At 35.3% G+C, this 17,972-nt stretch overlaps 1 protein-coding gene and 1 pseudogene across 4 annotated transcripts in view; one reads left to right on the top strand and one right to left on the bottom strand.

Moving 5' to 3' along the window:
* USP9X (ubiquitin specific peptidase 9 X-linked) overlaps positions 1 to 17,972 on the top strand; it is a 120,059-nt gene that overhangs the window by 92,337 nt on the left and 9,750 nt on the right. For all 4 annotated transcript variants that reach the window (XM_031445452.2, XM_031445451.2, XM_031445454.2 and 1 more), the window contains exons 31-40: positions 1,377 to 1,597; positions 4,004 to 4,194; positions 7,517 to 7,690; positions 9,986 to 10,127; positions 11,319 to 12,072; positions 12,597 to 12,720; positions 13,462 to 13,687; positions 14,225 to 14,354; positions 17,000 to 17,185; positions 17,646 to 17,866. In XM_031445452.2, coding sequence (XP_031301312.1) covers positions 1,377 to 1,597; positions 4,004 to 4,194; positions 7,517 to 7,690; positions 9,986 to 10,127; positions 11,319 to 12,072; positions 12,597 to 12,720; positions 13,462 to 13,687; positions 14,225 to 14,354; positions 17,000 to 17,185; positions 17,646 to 17,866 — 2,369 coding nt within the window. The remainder of the gene's footprint in view (positions 1 to 1,376; positions 1,598 to 4,003; positions 4,195 to 7,516; positions 7,691 to 9,985; positions 10,128 to 11,318; positions 12,073 to 12,596; positions 12,721 to 13,461; positions 13,688 to 14,224; positions 14,355 to 16,999; positions 17,186 to 17,645; positions 17,867 to 17,972) is intronic.
* LOC135320169 (large ribosomal subunit protein eL33-like) lies at positions 108 to 1,066 on the bottom strand (annotated as a pseudogene).

Below are 17,972 nucleotides of genomic sequence, written 5' to 3'. Positions count from 1 at the left end.
GGTGAAACAGTTAGATATTCTACCAAATCTATATACTGTAAAGTGGGATATTTTGTTCATTTTTTAAAAACAAATCCACACTTTGATCTAGTTAGTTTTGAATAAGTTTAAATTCTCAAGGTACACAGCATCACACAGATTCTTTGTCCAACGGCCTTAGCAGGAAGGTTGCTTTGGAATTCGGCGTGAACCAACGCACTGTTTCCATGGGCAAGAGTTACCTTTCCCAAGATGCTTCTGGTATTCAGTTTGCCGCCAGGAGTCACTGTTGTTGTTTGCTCTGTACACATGAGCACATCTTTTATCCAAATAGAATTCAGTTTCATCTTGGGCATAAACACCTTCAATTTTAAGAACTGTGTGCTGCCTCTGGTTTCAGAGGACCCTGCTTATAGCCAGCAAAAATAGAGCCTTGGACCACAGCCTTCCAGGCCTATTTGCTATTTTAAACCTCCTATTCCCAGCACTCCTCCACAAGCTCCACGATGGGAGAAAGAGAAAGGCTGCTTGTTTTTAAGTAGTACATTTGCATGGTAAAAATTTCAAATGCCAAAAGAGGATATATTCTAAAAAATATGTTTCCTGCCCATTCTAGTCCCCTGGTCCCCTTTGATAGCATAACCATTATCTTCAGTCCATGTCTGTCCTCCCAGCATCTCTGTATGCAAAATCCACATAAAAAATCTTTTTTTCTTTAGTTATTTTAACCACAATTGGCATGTAGAACACACAGTGTTCTTCACTTTGTTTTTCCCTTAATATATCTGCAATTGTTTCCTATTAACATATGAATATATACCTAACTCCCATTTATTAGCTGTATACCTTTCAGCTCAATATAGTATAGTTTATTTACAGTCTTACAGTGATGATATTTATGTTGTTTCCAGGTTTATACTAGATAGAGGGAGATGTGCAGTGATTTACAGTTCTCAAAGCACTCAAATCCACTATTTCGTTTGCTCCTCAAAATAGCATGATTATAGGCAGAGCAAGTGTTACTCTTATTACTATATTTATTAGAAAGGAAACAGGCTTACCTGAAGATGAAAGAGTTGGTAAGCATCAGAACCTGGATGTAAACTCAGGTGATACCTTAGGATTATTTAAAACTGACTAAGCTATAATATGTTGATGTATTTATACAGCATTTCATTCCAGAATGAGTTTGAAGGCCTTTAAAAAAAATACAAAAAAATATACAAAAGTAGAAAAAGTTAAAGTTCATAATGGCTAAACTATTATACAGTTAAAAGTAAAGTTAACATGTAGGAATTAGCATTATACTATCTTGTGAGAATCCTTATGAACTTAATAGATCCTAAGTGGACAGAATGGTTATATTCATGTTACAAGAATCTTTTATCTTCTTTCAGCTTGTGAAGCACTTACTGAGTGGGAGTATCTGCCACCTGTTGGACCCCGCCCTCCAAAAGGATTTGTGGGACTGAAAAATGCTGGTGCTACTTGTTACATGAATTCTGTGATTCAGCAACTCTACATGATACCCTCTATTAGGAATGGTATTCTTGCAATCGAAGGCACAGGTGGTGATGTAGATGATGATATGTCTGGGGATGAGAAGCAGGACAATGAGGTAAATTTTATTTAGCATTTTTGTTTTCTCTGTTTGAAGTTCTAATTCCAGATAACTATTGTTCTCTCTTCAAGAGTATTATACTTTCATTGGACCTATTGACATATATTTGAAAATAAAGCTGAATCTCCCAGCGGAGACTGCTACCTCAACATAGCACTCACTGTCTGTCTACCAGACTTTCACCTACAGTTAATATTTATAACAGTTCATATGTTTTAAAGCAGTAGTTAATGTATTCACTTTTAGGAGGGGAAGTGTTTGGTATAATTTAGAGTTTGTTAAATGATAAGAATCTTCATTTTTAATAATAGTTTAAATTATATTTTCACTTTTCTATTTGATATTTTAATTATGTATTTCCATTAATTTGTGCCAAGTTATAAACTATGCCAGTTTCATTATCAGTGCTTACTATTAGATTACCTTTATATTTCCCCCAGATCATAACTCTTTTTGCTTAGGAACAAGCTTCTCTCTACTTGACAAAATTTAGGCTGCCTACCGCATATCCGATGCAGAATAAAGGTGTGGGAAAGTTAGATTGTAGTGGTAGATCAGAGTTGACATAACTATGGCATGGTCCTTTAAAGAAGAGAATATGGCAAGACTTAAGTTGTGATCATGTTTGTATCCACCCGGTATTTCTTTGCTTTTATTTTACCTTTTCCCGTTCATGGTGTTGGAGAGAGCTGAAGAAAGAAGCCAGAGCATGCTCTAATTGTAGTAAACATCATAAATGGTTGTTTTCTCATTCCCTCTCTTTAGTCACCAAACTATCAGCTCTGAGGTAGTTTATCACTTACAGGACTTCTGAAACAACACTAGCCTCAACTCTCCCCAGGTCTACTGAACTGCATCAGTAAGGGATTGGGATCTGAGCATTTTTGCTTTTTTAAAAAGTTTCGTAGGCGATGCTTATACCCACAGCTGGTTAAGAACCATTGCACTGGGTAAAAATTCTGATTCTGCAGTCTGTGTCATCTATGGGATGTTGAGTTAAGCTCAACAACAGTTAGGGGTAGCTAACTGAAAACATGATATAGTTCAAATAATTTGTCTCACCTTTGCTCTCATGGTACCCTCTGCTTTGTGTTGTTCCGGCAACCCACTGCACTGTAGGGTGTATTTGGTTTGGTTTTTTGCCTGTGTGCTTTTTTTCCCTTCCCCAGACTAAGTTTCTCATGGGCAGCGCTGGACATTGTCTATTTCTATATCAAAGATCTCAAACATAGTTATGCAGCCACCATTTTCTTTCCATCTCTGAGTTTGACTATTCTAGTTACCTCATATAAGTGGAATCATACCATATTTGTCTTTTTGTGATTGGCTTATTTCACTTAACATAATGTCTTTGAGGTTTATTGATTTCATAGTACATAACAGAATTTCCTTCCTTTTAAAGACGGAATAATATTCCTTTGAATGTATACCACATTAGTTTATCCATTTATTCATCAGTTAAACATTTGGGTTGCTTACACTTTTTGGCTACTGTGAATAATACGGCTGTGAACATGGATGTACAAATACCTCTTCGAGACCTTTCTTTCAGTTCTTTTGGGTGTTATACCCAGAAGTGGAATTGCTGGATTTGGTAGTTCTATGTTTCGTTTTTTGAGGAACTGTTTTCTCTAGTGGCTGCACCATTTTACATCACCAACAGTGTGCAAGGGTTGCAGTTTCTTTGCACAAGTCTTTTCTTTCATGAGGTCCAGTATGTCTCTTCTTTCACTGCCTGTGTCTTTGGTGTTATATCCAAATCCAATCCAGTGTTGTGAAGCTTTTGCTCTATATTTCAGTAGTTTCATAGTTTTGGCTTTTACATTCAGATCTTTGATCTGTATTGAGTAGATTTTTGTATATGGTGTTAGGGGAAAGTCCGACATCATTCCTTTGCATGTGGATGCACATCTAGTTTTTCCAGCACCATTTGTTGAAGAGTACTGCTATTCTTAATATGTATATTTTATTGAATGTATAGAGTTCTGGGCACTTTATATGCATTATGTCGTATAATCCTCATAACAGCTACATGAAGAATGTGTTTTTCCCACTTACACATGAGGAAGCTGAAGTTTACAAAGGTTAAGTAACTTACTTGCTCAAAGTTACTTAGCTTATAAGTGGCAGAACCTGCATTTGTGTCCAGTTCAGTCTTAAGTTAATCACTACACTCTATTCTGGTATATTACGTACTTCTCTGATACATAGAGTTATTCCTTTATGACAAGTCTTATGTGAAATGGTGGACATAAACACTGATACTGTAAATTAAAAGTTAAGTGCTTTGGAAATAAGAAAAAGAAGTACAGATCATTTGTTCACAAACTGGCATTTGTCTCAACATATTTTACTATACTTTAAAGTTAGATGAGCTCATTAATGATATCTTTTGGTTTCTAGAGCAATGTTGATCCCAGAGATGATGTATTTGGATACCCTCAACAGTTTGAAGACAAACCAGCATTAAGTAAAACAGAAGATAGGAAAGAGTACAATATTGGTGTCCTCAGACACCTTCAGGTCATCTTTGGTCATTTAGCTGCTTCTCGACTACAGTACTATGTGCCCAGAGGATTTTGGAAACAGTTCAGGTAAACTATGGATGGATAGTTATAGGGATACTGCTTAAACCTTTATGAGCATCTCAATACACCAATGTTAAATTTCTAAAACCTATGTTGGAAGACACCTTTATGTTTAACTTCGTAGTTAGGTTTGTCTTGTCTCCAAAGGAGGTAGAGTATCAGTAAGAAGCAACATTCTTTAGTCTCTTAAGATGTTAAGTCTGTTAAGATGTTTTATTTTGAACACTTACTAATATATACATAGTAGGGAGGAAGAGTATTAGCCCTTATGTATTCATCACTCTATTTTAACAGTAGTCAATACATGACCAATCTTAATCTACATTCCTATCTACTTCTTTCCCAATTGTTCTGAAGCAAATCTCAAATACATAGTTTCATCCATAAACATTTCACTATGTATCGCTAAATTTTTTTAACTTAAACATGATACTATTACATCTTTTTAAAATTCCTTAATATCCTTGTCAGTGTTAAAATTTACCCAGTTACCTCATGATTGTTTTTTACTGTGTATTTTTTGAAATCATGATCCAAATGAAGTCCATATATTGCAGATATTGATACAACTCTTTAGTCTCTTCTAATCTTTTTCCACTCTTGTAATTATTTGGGGGGGGGCTGGGAAAACGTGGTTAACCCTGTAAATTTTTCCATCTAGAGTTTATTGATGGGATCCTTATGGTATTTTCTGTTTTCCTCAGTCCCCTGTATTTCCTTTGAATAAGTAGTGAGTTCTAGAGGCTTGATCAGATTTGGGTGTTAGTTTTCTGGAAATGGATAGGCAAGGCTACTTCATAGGTGGTAACGATTACCTCAGTGAGAAGTACATAATATGTCTCTCTCCTTATGGTAACAACCACTGATCGTCATTGCCTAAATGCAGCATTTCATTGGTGTTACAAAATGGCAACATTCTAATTTTATCATCCTTTAATTTATTAGCTAGAATAGATCTATAATGGAAAACTCCCCTATGCCAACTGTCTATTGTAATATATAATTTAATAGGAAAGGTGGGCTAAATACCTTGGGGCTTTTTTTTTTTTTTTTTTTAATTAAAAAATCTTCAGTTATATGTTGATCTTGTTTTTCTGGCTTCATTTATTTCACCTTTTTAAAAAACCATTGCCTATTATGTCATGCACTGTGCTATAATACCATAGTACAACCACGTATCTACTGTGTATGAAAAGGCTGTAATCCTTCATAGCAGTGGGTTTTTTAAATAATACTTCTTAGAATCCCTTCAAGGTATCTCCCAGACAGCTGAGAGAGAGCAGGGGAAGCAAAGGGTCGGGTCACCTGACACTGCCATTCTGGTCCACCTTCCCTGCTTCAATTAGAGCAGCTCCCCTTTTCCCTGCAAGGATACTGCTTAGATTTCTTTTGAAACCACTGCTTTGTAGTACAATGACCTCCCTATGACTCGCCATATAAATTCCTCCGATTCCTCTAACTAGGCCCCCTACTTAATCCATACTTACTGGCTTGCACGCAGCACCCAGCTCTGCTTTTGCTCTTTTCAATCCCATCACCTGGCACACCCCTTCTCTTCCTCTGTGACTATTCCAGTTCTCTTTCCTTCTCCAGCTTGTCCTGTCTCTGCCATAAGGCTTTTAGTATTTCTGTTCTTCCTCTTCCAAATTACTCTCAAGCTTTTTGAGCTTTTCTCTGAAAATTTGTCATTCAATTACATATAGTTTTCTCTTTTCTTATATTGCATTTTTGACTTCTCAATTACTCTCTATGCTAGTGGAGCTCGCATAATCATCTAGACCAACACTTTTGGATTATCCACAGTTTAGACATGTAATATACTCTTGATACATGTGGGTTTAATATACTCTTGATACATGTGGGTTAGTTAACCACATTTCCTAGCTGCAGTTTTTTATGTTGAAAAATTTCAAACCAACAGAAAAGTTGAAGTAGTATAATTATCACTTTTGTTATATACTCTTTACCTAGGTTTACCAGTTGTTAACATTTTGCCATATTTGCTTGTTATACTTGGTTTTTGTTTTTTGTTTTTTCTAATCAAATTGATAGTAAATTGCAAATAAGACACTATACATGCTTGAACATGTATCCTCTAAGAATTAAGTTTTCCTTAATACAATGATCACATCTGTGAAATTTTAATATTGATTTAATAGTGTCTAATATTCTAATAATCATCAATGTGTATTCCAGTTTCCCCAAAATATTCTTTATAACTTTTTCCCCAATTCCAGACTGGTATCCTAGAAGGAATCACAAGAATTTGGTTGTTACCGCTTTAGTCATCTCTAAAATAATCTCCCTAACTTTTCATGTCCTTAATGGTAATGGCGTTTTTGAAGAATCTAGGCCAGTTGTCTTACAGCGTGTGTCTGACTTCCTTGATCTGTATGATTATCTCCCCATGATTAGATTCAGGTTAAACTTTCTGGCAAGGAAACTGTAGGTGATGTTACTATATGCTTCTCATTGCATTGCGTTGCGAGGCATATAGTATCAGTTTACCTGATTATTGGTGGTATTAGTTTTGATCCTTTGGTGTCTTAACAGATCTCTCCATTATAAAGGTACCTTTTAACAAATGATAATATATTTGATTTTAAACTTACTATATGCAAATTTAACAGCTGAAATATAAGTGAGATGAGATTATTTGTTGCGTAGTAAAAGTTACAGAAGGATTTATTAAAAGACCGTTTGTTCCTCTAGCATACTTAAAATACATTTGTTATATCTCACTTAAAATGAATTTACTTATATTCTCTATATGACTCTATAAATAAAAAACTGGATGTCATTGATAGTTTCTAGCAGTGCCTGGATTTTATTAGTATCATTTCGCATATTGTGGTACACACAATTGATAGTTTGTTTTCTTGGGATTGATTTGCCTAATTTAAGTGTTTGTAACCTGAAATTTAGGCAAAATGAAAGAAATAGTAGTAATTAACATCTACATAAAAGTGAGATCAACCACCTCATTTTAATTGCATCTTCAGTTGGATTCAAAATGCATGTCTATACCATATTACCTACAGCAACCATCCTTCTTGGAGCCAAACTGTCCATCAGCCACACCAGTCGTTTGATGGTATTTCTTCCTTACTGAACTACCACTTTGACTATGAGTCTCACTTTCTCTCCCTCAGCACCTGAAACATAAAGAGTGGTTGGTTTTTTTCTACTTCCTCACGTAGCTGAAGAATAAAATTGCATTTTACATACTGTCATTTGCTGTTGTATTGCTTTTTTCCTGAAAATATATATTGTATATGTTGTTCTCAGAGTGTTGCACATTACATATTTTACTCCATTCATTTCTTAGGCTTTGGGGTGAGCCTGTTAACCTGCGTGAACAACATGATGCTTTAGAATTTTTTAATTCATTGGTGGATAGTTTAGATGAAGCTTTGAAAGCCTTGGGACATCCAGCTATGCTAAGTAAAGTCTTAGGAGGTTCCTTTGCTGATCAGAAGATTTGCCAAGGCTGCCCGCATAGGTAGGTGCTAACGTACTGTTTATTTTTACTAGTAGTTTTGTACAAAAGTGGAGTATGAGTATTCTACCGAAATTATTAAATACCTGAGACTGGATGAGTTACATACTGTGCATACCTTACTACTGTGGGGTTTTGTTTGTTTTTGTCAGATTACATTAGATTCCTTTAACTCTACCTAAGCTCTTACTATTTCATACTCCTGCATGCTTTTATGTGTGATCATGCCTAGGAAAATAAAATGGCATTTTGCATATAGCTATAGCGGTTAATTATAAATTTGCCCTCTATCTTAGAATTAAAATATCTATAATGTTAAATACATTAAGTTTAGACGATAACAGACATGGAGCACTGTTTCCTATACAAATGAAATACTGACTTTTTGAAAATAGCATTGATTGTCACTGTCTTTAAGGTATGTTTTCCACACAGAACGTTTACAGCAAGAGTTGGCTAAACAAATTGGTTTTTGCTTAAAAGGGAAGTTGTTTGATTAAGGGCTGTTACTGAGAATACTTAAATAACTATTAGAGTTCGTTACTGATAAATACTTGTTTATGTCTATTATACGGAAGTTTTACTTTGGAACGTCTCTTGTATGTTGTCAATGTTAGTTTGAAATCTCTTCTCACCAAAATATCATAAGATAGTATTTTCTACAAGTCCAAAACAGCATTATATATAGTCATAGGTTATGTGTGTATATGGTTGGTGGAGGTGCTTCATTTTTTAACATAGGGAAGTGATAGTGGGAAAAGCAATACTATATAAATGTTAAACCATTCAGTCCAAATGAGGCCATAAAATTATTCACATAGCTGGGACAACTTTTGATCCTTTTGAAAGACCTTTTGCATTAGGTGAACAATAAAATTGTCACTTTAACCTCTTGTTTTCAATTACTGGTAAAAAAAAAATTAGTATCATCTATTCTTGTCAGTCTTTCTAGGTTTGTTCTAGACAGTTTTCAAAATTATTTGGAAATTACTGGTTTTCTTTGCCAAGTGAAAATGTCCAGAGAACATGATCTTAAAGATCCCTAAAGTTCAAATACCTACTGCACAATTAAACTACTACTGTTATATGCCAGAAGGTTACATAAAGAGCCCTAAGACAGTCTGTTTTAGGGTATTTGTCCAGAACACGAGTTAACAAACTATGGACCATAGGTCAAATCCAGCCCTGCATCTGCTTTTATGAAGTTATATTGGCGCATTCCCACTCTCTTACCTACTGTCTGACTGCTTTAGTTATAACAGCAGAGTTCAGTAGTTGCCACAGGAACCTCATGGCCCAAAAAGGCCATGTAATATTTACTACCTAGCCTTTTATAGAAAAACTTTGCCAACTTCACATCTTAGAATGTCCTAGTTTTTAACTGGAATCATAAAATCTAACTTTTCTCTTCTATGGGTTCCCCAGTTATAGTAGCAACTTGCTTAATACTTCATATTCGATTCATGTCACTTATAAATGCCTTTATGTACATACCTTTTTTCCTTAAATTGAAAAGCCCTAAACATGAAGGACTGTCCTAAACATTGACTATCACATAGTGCTTTAAACAGGGTAGGTACTCAAGATATTTGTTGAATGAATGAATTTAGTGATTGAGAATGAATCCCCCACATCCCATGTTCTAAATTTATGAATATATCTCATCAGAAATCTGAAAATTCCTTCAGTAGAAAATTGCCACGAGTTGGGATTCTGGCCCCTATTCAGATTGCTTATCCCCTATTCATTTGTGTGTTCAAACTTGTACTTTAGTAAGGTTTCCATTACAGAAGAAGAGAAACATTTAAAAATTCAGCTCATTAATAATTTAAAATACCCTTTTCAGAACTTGATGAATTCATGCTTTGGCCTTGGCATGAATTACTATCTAAACAGATGACGGTAGAATCGGTATGGTACACCATGAAGCAGTTGCACTGTGAAACCAGACAGGCCTGGCTTCATAACACCATTTTCCTAGTAATCTTGACCAAATTAACATTCTGAACCCCACTTCTCTCATCTCTTGACGTGGAGATGGTGGCATTTCTCTAGCAGGTTTGTTGTGAAGGTAAAGAACCTGTTTTATGTAGTGTGTAAACAATCTATGTCATGCCCAGGAGAGGGTAAGTCACCCATAAATAACTGTCATTTATCGGTAACATTCTATGACTTACAAGTTGTGGGTTATATTACAAATACTACAAAAGTAGTTTTCATTGAGTCCATAACTAAATATGATGTTTAGAAAACTAAGGAATAAATTCTCTTTAATCATTTCTTAAATAATATCTTCAGATACGAGTGTGAAGAATCTTTTACGACTTTGAATGTAGACATTAGAAATCACCAAAATCTTCTTGATTCTTTGGAACAATATGTCAAAGGAGATTTATTAGAAGGTGCAAATGCTTATCATTGTGAAAAATGCAATAAAAAGGTATGAATTGCCCTATTTTGTTTAAAATAATTATGATTACATGTAATGGGTTTGGGAAAAGCTGATTGTTTTTCTTTGTTCTCAAAATTCACCCTCTTTATTACCTACCCTGCTTTGTGTTACAGTGGTAGCAAAGAGGTAGTTAAGATAACTGACTTAAAGGTTTGTCAGGGAAAGATGATTAAGAGAAAGTGCCAGAAGGGCTGGGGAAAACAGGTGAAGATAAGAGTGAGTCACTTTAGAAGTCATAATAGCTTAATACCACATTCTCTTATCTGAGTTACACAGACAGTTTTCATCCATACCCAACTAAACTGCTATTGAAATCCTCAAAGCTACAGAGCTGATGGAGGAATGCGTTTCTCCTCTCATGTCCAGAGTTACTAGTCAAGACCAGGAAGTCTGAAACCATTCATTTATTTAGCCACAAAAGATCTCTTCTACCACCTGTGTTTTTAAACTACTTGAATCAGATTTTTAGACTAACCTGGTTAGTTTTTTGTCTGCGGGCACTTAACTCTGGAAGAGACAATTTACATATACATGTGATAAATAATGTGTGTTTTTTCTGGGCTCCCAAGCCCTCTGACCTCTGAGTCACCTGTGTTTTGACCTTATATACCACTTAGAGAGGTATTAAAGTCTAGAGGTTGAGATCATGAGCTGTAAAGCCATACTGCCTGCCACTCACAGCTCCAAGACTTGAGGCAAGTTACCTAATCTCTCTGCTACTCCTCATTCCATCCTTAAGATTCAGTAGTAAACATGTTACTACTTGGGCAGCACTTAGCATATAACTTCCGTACCTAATTGCCCAGTAAATATTAGTTGCTGTTACCTTTCTATAGTTTGCTCACAGCAGACCACACCTTCATTAAAATAACAGTAAATATCAAACAAGTAGTAATGGTTAGCTAATAGTGACAGTACAGAAACCAGGCAGTGAATGTCTGTGTCACTGATGGTTGCAATTTATAACAAATGGCATCAGCTATTTCCATATTAGATTTAGTTCACATTTTTAAAAATATCAACTGACAGAATTGCTCTGATTATGTTCATTTTCATACATTTGTTTACACTTAAAATTTCAGATTAATCTTGAGAATTGAATAATAGAGTTTTAAAGTTTTGGGAGGTTTTGCAATAGATTGTAAGAGAACATCTAGTAATTTGCTCTGTTTATTTTAGGTTGATACCGTAAAGCGCTTGCTTATTAAAAAATTACCTCCTGTGCTTGCTATCCAACTAAAACGATTTGACTACGACTGGGAAAGAGAATGTGCAATCAAGTTTAATGATTACTTTGAATTTCCTCGAGAGCTTGACATGGAACCTTACACAGTTGCAGGTGTTGCAAAGCTGGAAGGAGATAACGTAAACCCAGAGAGTCAGTTGATACAACAGAATGAGCAGTCTGACAGTGAGACAGCAGGAAGCACGAAATACAGACTCGTAGGGGTGCTTGTACACAGTGGACAAGCAAGCGGGGGACATTATTATTCTTACATCATTCAAAGGAATGGAGGCGATGGTGAGAGAAATCGCTGGTATAAATTTGATGATGGAGATGTAACAGAGTGTAAAATGGATGACGATGAAGAAATGAAAAACCAGTGTTTTGGTGGAGAGTACATGGGAGAAGTATTCGATCACATGATGAAGCGTATGTCATACAGGCGCCAGAAAAGGTGGTGGAATGCTTATATACTTTTTTATGAACGATTGGACACAATAGACCAAGGTGATGAGTTGATAAGATATATATCAGAGCTTGCTATCACCACAAGACCCCACCAGATTATTATGCCATCTGCCATTGAGAGAAGTGTGCGGAAACAGAATGTACAATTCATGCATAACCGAATGCAGTACAGTATGGAATATTTTCAGTTTATGAAAAAACTGCTTACGTGTAATGGTGTCTACTTAAATCCTCCTCCAGGTAAGTGTCAGGAGTTTAGCTTCTTAGTAATAAAGTGTACTTCTTAATAATACTTGCAGGATTTCTTAACAGGCATCAACATGTTTGTTTCTTTCTCCTTTTTGGTTGTTTTAAAGTCATATTTCAGATGACTTACCTTTGAGCGGTATATAGTGTCTTGCTGTTTAGAAACAGAGGAGCTTTTGTTTGATACAACAGTTCGTTTTTTACTCAAGCGTTGGTTTGAGGTGTGCTTTAGTGAATAAGAATTATTTCATAAGTAGCCTAAGAGAGATTTTAATAAAGTTAAAACTTGTGAAAATTAGTGGAAATGCAGACTTGTTTGAAAATGAAAGTGAGGCTTGAACTTAGAAATTTGTTTGACTTTTGGGTTTTTTTTAAATATATGCATTTTATTAGGGGGAGGGTAGTTCTCAGTGGTGGAGTGTATGCTTAGCATGCACAAGGTCCTGGGTTCAATCCCCAGTACCTCCATTTAAAAAAATAAAAATAAATAAATGTTAATATCTGCATTTTATTTATAGGGCAAGATCACCTGTTGCCTGAAGCAGAAGAAATCACTATGATTAGTATTCAGCTTGCTGCTAGGTTTCTCTTTACCACAGGATTTCACACCAAGAAAATAGTCCGTGGCTCTGCCAGTGATTGGTAAATTGCTTTGGATTTTCATTACAATTATACTAGCATTTAGTTTGGTTCTTGAATATGCTGCTTTATTTTTTTTTTCAAGCCATGATAGTCTTGTTTCATATTTGTAATGCAGAATAAAAAACTCTTGGTAGCAATAGTGTGAGAAATTATATTTAAATAATTACTAAGACTTTAAACATGGCCCATGCTTCTGTTATTCTGGCTTCTGTTTCTCTTATATCATATCTTTGATGTCTCTGTACAAAAGGGATTCTTTAAAAGTCTGAGCTTATTTAATCAAGAAATTATTACATTTTAGCTTCCCTAGATTATATTCCACCATAGATTAAAAAGGTGTAAAATTAAAATGAGTTTTCTAAGTTTCTAATTGTGAAAATATAGAGGCCATTTAATACCTTGTTTTAACAATTTTTACTTACTCATCTAGTAATAAGATGTTAAGGGAAAGGGGGATGATTTATTATTCTGTCATTGATAACCAGGAAGAGTTTGGTAATGGGTTTATAGAGGACTATATTAAGTTTTCATCTATTTTGTGACTCTGTAAGAATAGACCACATCATAGTATTCATCAGCCATTTTAATATTAGTACTGGAAGCTACCATTGCTGGTTCTCTCCCTCCAGTAGTAAAAGTTCTTTAGTTTTTATTTGGTTCATAGTGACCTAACCCTGTACTATATAAGAAGCATGTTACTAAATTGATGTTCATAGATTTTTTTTGTTTGTTTCGTCTTAGGTATGATGCATTATGTATTCTCCTTCGTCACAGCAAAAATGTACGTTTTTGGTTTGCTCATAATGTCCTTTTTAATGTTTCAAATCGCTTCTCTGAATACCTTCTGGAGTGTCCTAGTGCAGAAGTGAGGGGTGCATTTGCAAAACTTATAGTTTTTATTGCACATTTTTCTTTGCAAGATGGACCATGTCCTTCACCTTTCGCATCTCCGGGACCTTCTAGTCAGGTAATTGCCCAGTTTTTTTCCTAATGATTAAATGCTTACAAATAAATTCTATATCGTGGAAGCTGAAGTCACAAATATATGTGCCTCTGTTTTATATGTTTACCTAACAAATGTGTGTGTGCTCAAGCACACACACCATAGTCCAATACCTCTGAGTTCCATTAACAGTACTTCACAGCAATGAGTAGTGATGATTGGCTCTTTAAAACATAATGGAATTGTCTGTTAATTCAGTTACATGCAGTAGCTTAATTATGCACTTACTGTTATATAGATTATATATAAAGTTAAATAGACTTCAGGTTTGTTTTTTTTTTAAACTTAGAACAGTATGAAGCCTCTATAATGAAATGTACGGCAGATCTTCATCCCCTTCCCTAACAGGCAACCCCTTTCATTGTGGCTTGTGTGATCATTCCTTCCAGAAATTTCTGCCTATATTTAACATATATGTGCATGCCCCATTTTTATGCAAATAGAATTATGTTGTACCTGTACCTTGTTGCTGAAAAACAACCAATGTTTTATCCTTCACAGGCTTATGACAACTTAAGCTTGAGTGATCATTTACTAAGAGCAGTACTAAATCTCTTGAGAAGAGAAGTTTCAGAGCATGGGCGTCATTTACAGCAGTATTTCAACCTGTTTGTAATGTATGCCAATTTAGGTAAGAATTTAAGTTTTCATAATTGTTTTTAATGTGTTGCATTAAGTGATGAAATCATTTAAGTCAAGTGATGAAATAAAACCTGGTCTAAAATAGAAACAATATTCCATAAAACCTATTGTGAATTTTATCTGAAACTTTTTTTCCTGCATTTTTTACTTTGTACTTTATAGTTATTTATGCATGTCTTATCTCTGCGGTAGTCACAGGTCAGAATCTGTATCTTAATCATATTCTTATCTCCTAAAGTGGTGACATCAGACCTGTCTAGTTTTTGAAAATACTGATTCCTAGGCCACATCCCACACCAGCTGAATCCAAATTCTCAAAGCTATCACAAGGAATCCACATTTTCAAAAGGTCCTCAGATTATTGCAATACACAGCAGCTTTGGGTAAAGGACTTAATCTGTATGTAACTTTTGTCAAAGTAAACTAAACTAAAATTGGGAAAATACTCATTTAAATTACCCTATTATTTATGTTAAGTTCTATACCCAAACATCCTTGTCATTCCAGGTTTTTTTGTGTGTAAATCTACTAATCACTAATTGATCCGTGGCCCTTTTAACATAAGCAACTTCTGCTTTGTTTTGCATCTCTTCCCTTACCTTTCCATAAGGAAGAGGTTTGTATATTTGTAGTTGAGAAGGAAGAGAATTTTTTTTATACAAACAAGCATAAATGGAATCCGTATTTCACACTTGTAAATGCCTGAAATTTGGTATTTCTAAAAATCCTAATCTGTTCAACTCCCTTTTTAGGTATTCCCTGTTCACAAAGCATGCATCATTGGTCCATAATGTCATCTAATTAAAATTTCCCTGCTAAAGCAAATACGGGTCTATAAACTTTAAAATGAAATCCTTAGGACCACATATTCTTTGAGGTTCAGAATTGTTTGGATTTAAGAAAGGTAAAGTAGTGCATATACAATACGTTATGTAATGTCCCTGTAACAGGGTCCAAAATAGCACCTTAAAATCATACATGTTAATGTTTCTACAGTAAAACATGAATATTCACACTGAGGGGATGAATGAAGACTGTAAATAGTTCAGCCAGATTTTCACACCAACTTTATGAAAGAACTTTATTTGCACTTATGATAAGAGCTGTTTGACTCTCAGGATTTCAGATAAGGGATTGTGGACCTGTGTTTATTATACTTCTTGGAACATGATAATAAATAAGACATCTACTTTCTAATGGGGTATCAAAGCAAATTAATTATTTTACTTGCTGTAAAATATATTCATGGCTAAAATGGGGAAAATAGGAAGTGCAATGGAAGTACATCGTAGGGGTACCTGACCAGATTTGCAGAGTGTAGGGGACTTACTGGGAAAGTTGATGTGGGAATTGGTTGAGTTTTCCATCCAGAGTGAACAGCAGGTGCAAAGACTTGGAATAAACTCAGCATGGCTCATTGGAGGAAATGAAAGTTAGTCTGACTAGAATTGATGCAATATGGCGATGGTGGGAGTGGTAAGCAGGATTTTCTAATCATGCTATTCTGGCAAGTCTTGTGAGAGATTCTAGACTTTGTCCTGAGGGCACTGATGAGCCATTGTAGAGTTTTGAATAGACATGGCTTCTAGAAAGATCACCCTGGCTACAGTATGGAATGGATCACAGGAGAGTAAGACTAGAGATTGTTAAAATAACCTATAGGCAGAAAATTGTTGTGGCCTGTACTGGGGAACTGACAGTGAGGGTGTTACGAGTAGACAGATTGTGGTCCTTTTTATTAGAGATAGGGTCAGTAGGATTTGGTGATTGGATATTCAAAAGAGGTGTTAAGAATTCCAACTTGACAAAGAGCAGGTAGTGGTGCCATGTACTGAGAGGAGGGGGGAACTTAGGAGGAAGAACATGGACAGGGAATTTGAGTCTTTGTGACACCCAAATTGAGATGTGCAGTAGAACGGTGATCTGTTTGGAAATATTTGGGAATCAGCTAAATGAAGGTAGCTGGCACTTGAAGCCACTAGAGTGAGTTTTGATCATCCAGGGAAGGCCATACAGTGCAAGAAGACATTGGAAATTTGAGGAGCATCAATTTTTTGAGAGACGGGAAGGAGGACTTACAAAGAAGAGTAAGGAGAAGAGGCAAAAAGAAAATGAGAGGAATCCAAGGAGAAGGAAGTGGTTATGGCATGAAAACTGTTCCTTAGCTTTAAACCAGAAAAGGGGGCAGAAACCAAATAGGCATGGGTTGAGGAGTGGGAAAATGAGAAAGTAGAGAGAACAAATTGACAAGAAGCTTGGCTGAGGAAGAAAGAAAGGCAGTTTATAAAAGAATTCTCACTTAGTTTTCATTGTTCACCTAATGATGGGGATTGCAGTCTAGGCTAGGCCCCTCGACTTCCCAGGCTGTAGAATGTGTTTATCTTGCTTGTGCCCAATATGACTGGAATGTCATGGGTCTCCATTTAACCATTTTGATACTTAAATCCAATTATACTAACTCAGTAGATTTTCGGTTCTGGTTAAATAATACTCTGAATGCTAAGTAAAAGTGATCTTCTGATTATAAAAGTTACAGGAAAAGATTTTAGATAACTATTATGAAGCTCTTCCATCCTAATTCTTCCCTCATAGAATTCTTTTTCTCTCTTCCTACTTCTCCATTCTTTATCATAGGTGTGGCAGAGAAGACACAGCTTCTGAAGTTGAGTGTACCTGCTACCTTTATGCTTGTGTCTTTAGATGAAGGTCCAGGCCCTCCAATCAAATATCAGTATGCTGAATTAGGCAAATTATACTCAGTAGTATCACAGCTAATCCGCTGTTGCAATGTCTCATCAAGAATGCAGTCTTCAATCAATGGTAAAGTCAGATGCTCCATTCTTTACATTGGTTTTAAAATACTGTTGGGCATAGATAGTACCTGATTAAAAGTAATTCTGAAGATGTTTAAATATAAAACAAGAGTCTGAAGGTCCATGCTTTGGAATATTTTATAATTTTTGAGTCCTGCAACTTTTATACATGTTTAAAGGAAATCTTTGTCTACTTGCTACTGAGGTTGGTACCTTGCTTATGAAATGATGTAAGAATTAACTTTACCATTAAAGAAAATGCCAGTGTTGGCATTTAAATTTTACATTTTATCACCTTGATATAACTGATCATTATAGTGCTTAATATTACTTTTTGTTGTACTCAGGAAACTTGATTTAAAATACTATTTTCATAAAAAATCCATAAGCTATTTTCTATGGTGAAAGCTCTGTATTATTGTGGAGAAGCCTATTAGTTTTTCATTGATGACAAATCTGTATTCTAGGTAATCCTCCTCTTCCCAATCCTTTTGGTGATCCTAATTTATCACAACCTATAATGCCAATTCAGCAGAATGTGGCAGACATTTTATTTGTGAGGACAAGTTATGTGAAGAAAATCATTGAGGACTGCAGTAACTCAGAGGAAACCGTCAAATTACTTCGTTTTTGCTGCTGGGAGAATCCTCAGTTCTCATCTACTGTCCTCAGTGAACTTCTGTGGCAGGTTAAAGGAAAATAAATATTCATATGCTTTATAATTTGATTTGTTTTTTATTTTTTATTTTTTTAAATAGAGGGGTTTTTTTTTAAACATATAATTAATTGGCTTT

The sequence above is a fragment of the Camelus dromedarius genome, chromosome X (assembly GCF_036321535.1).
Source record: "Camelus dromedarius isolate mCamDro1 chromosome X, mCamDro1.pat, whole genome shotgun sequence".
Classification (NCBI taxonomy): Eukaryota; Metazoa; Chordata; class Mammalia; order Artiodactyla; family Camelidae; genus Camelus; species Camelus dromedarius.
This window is presented reverse-complemented; position numbering and strand designations above follow the sequence as displayed.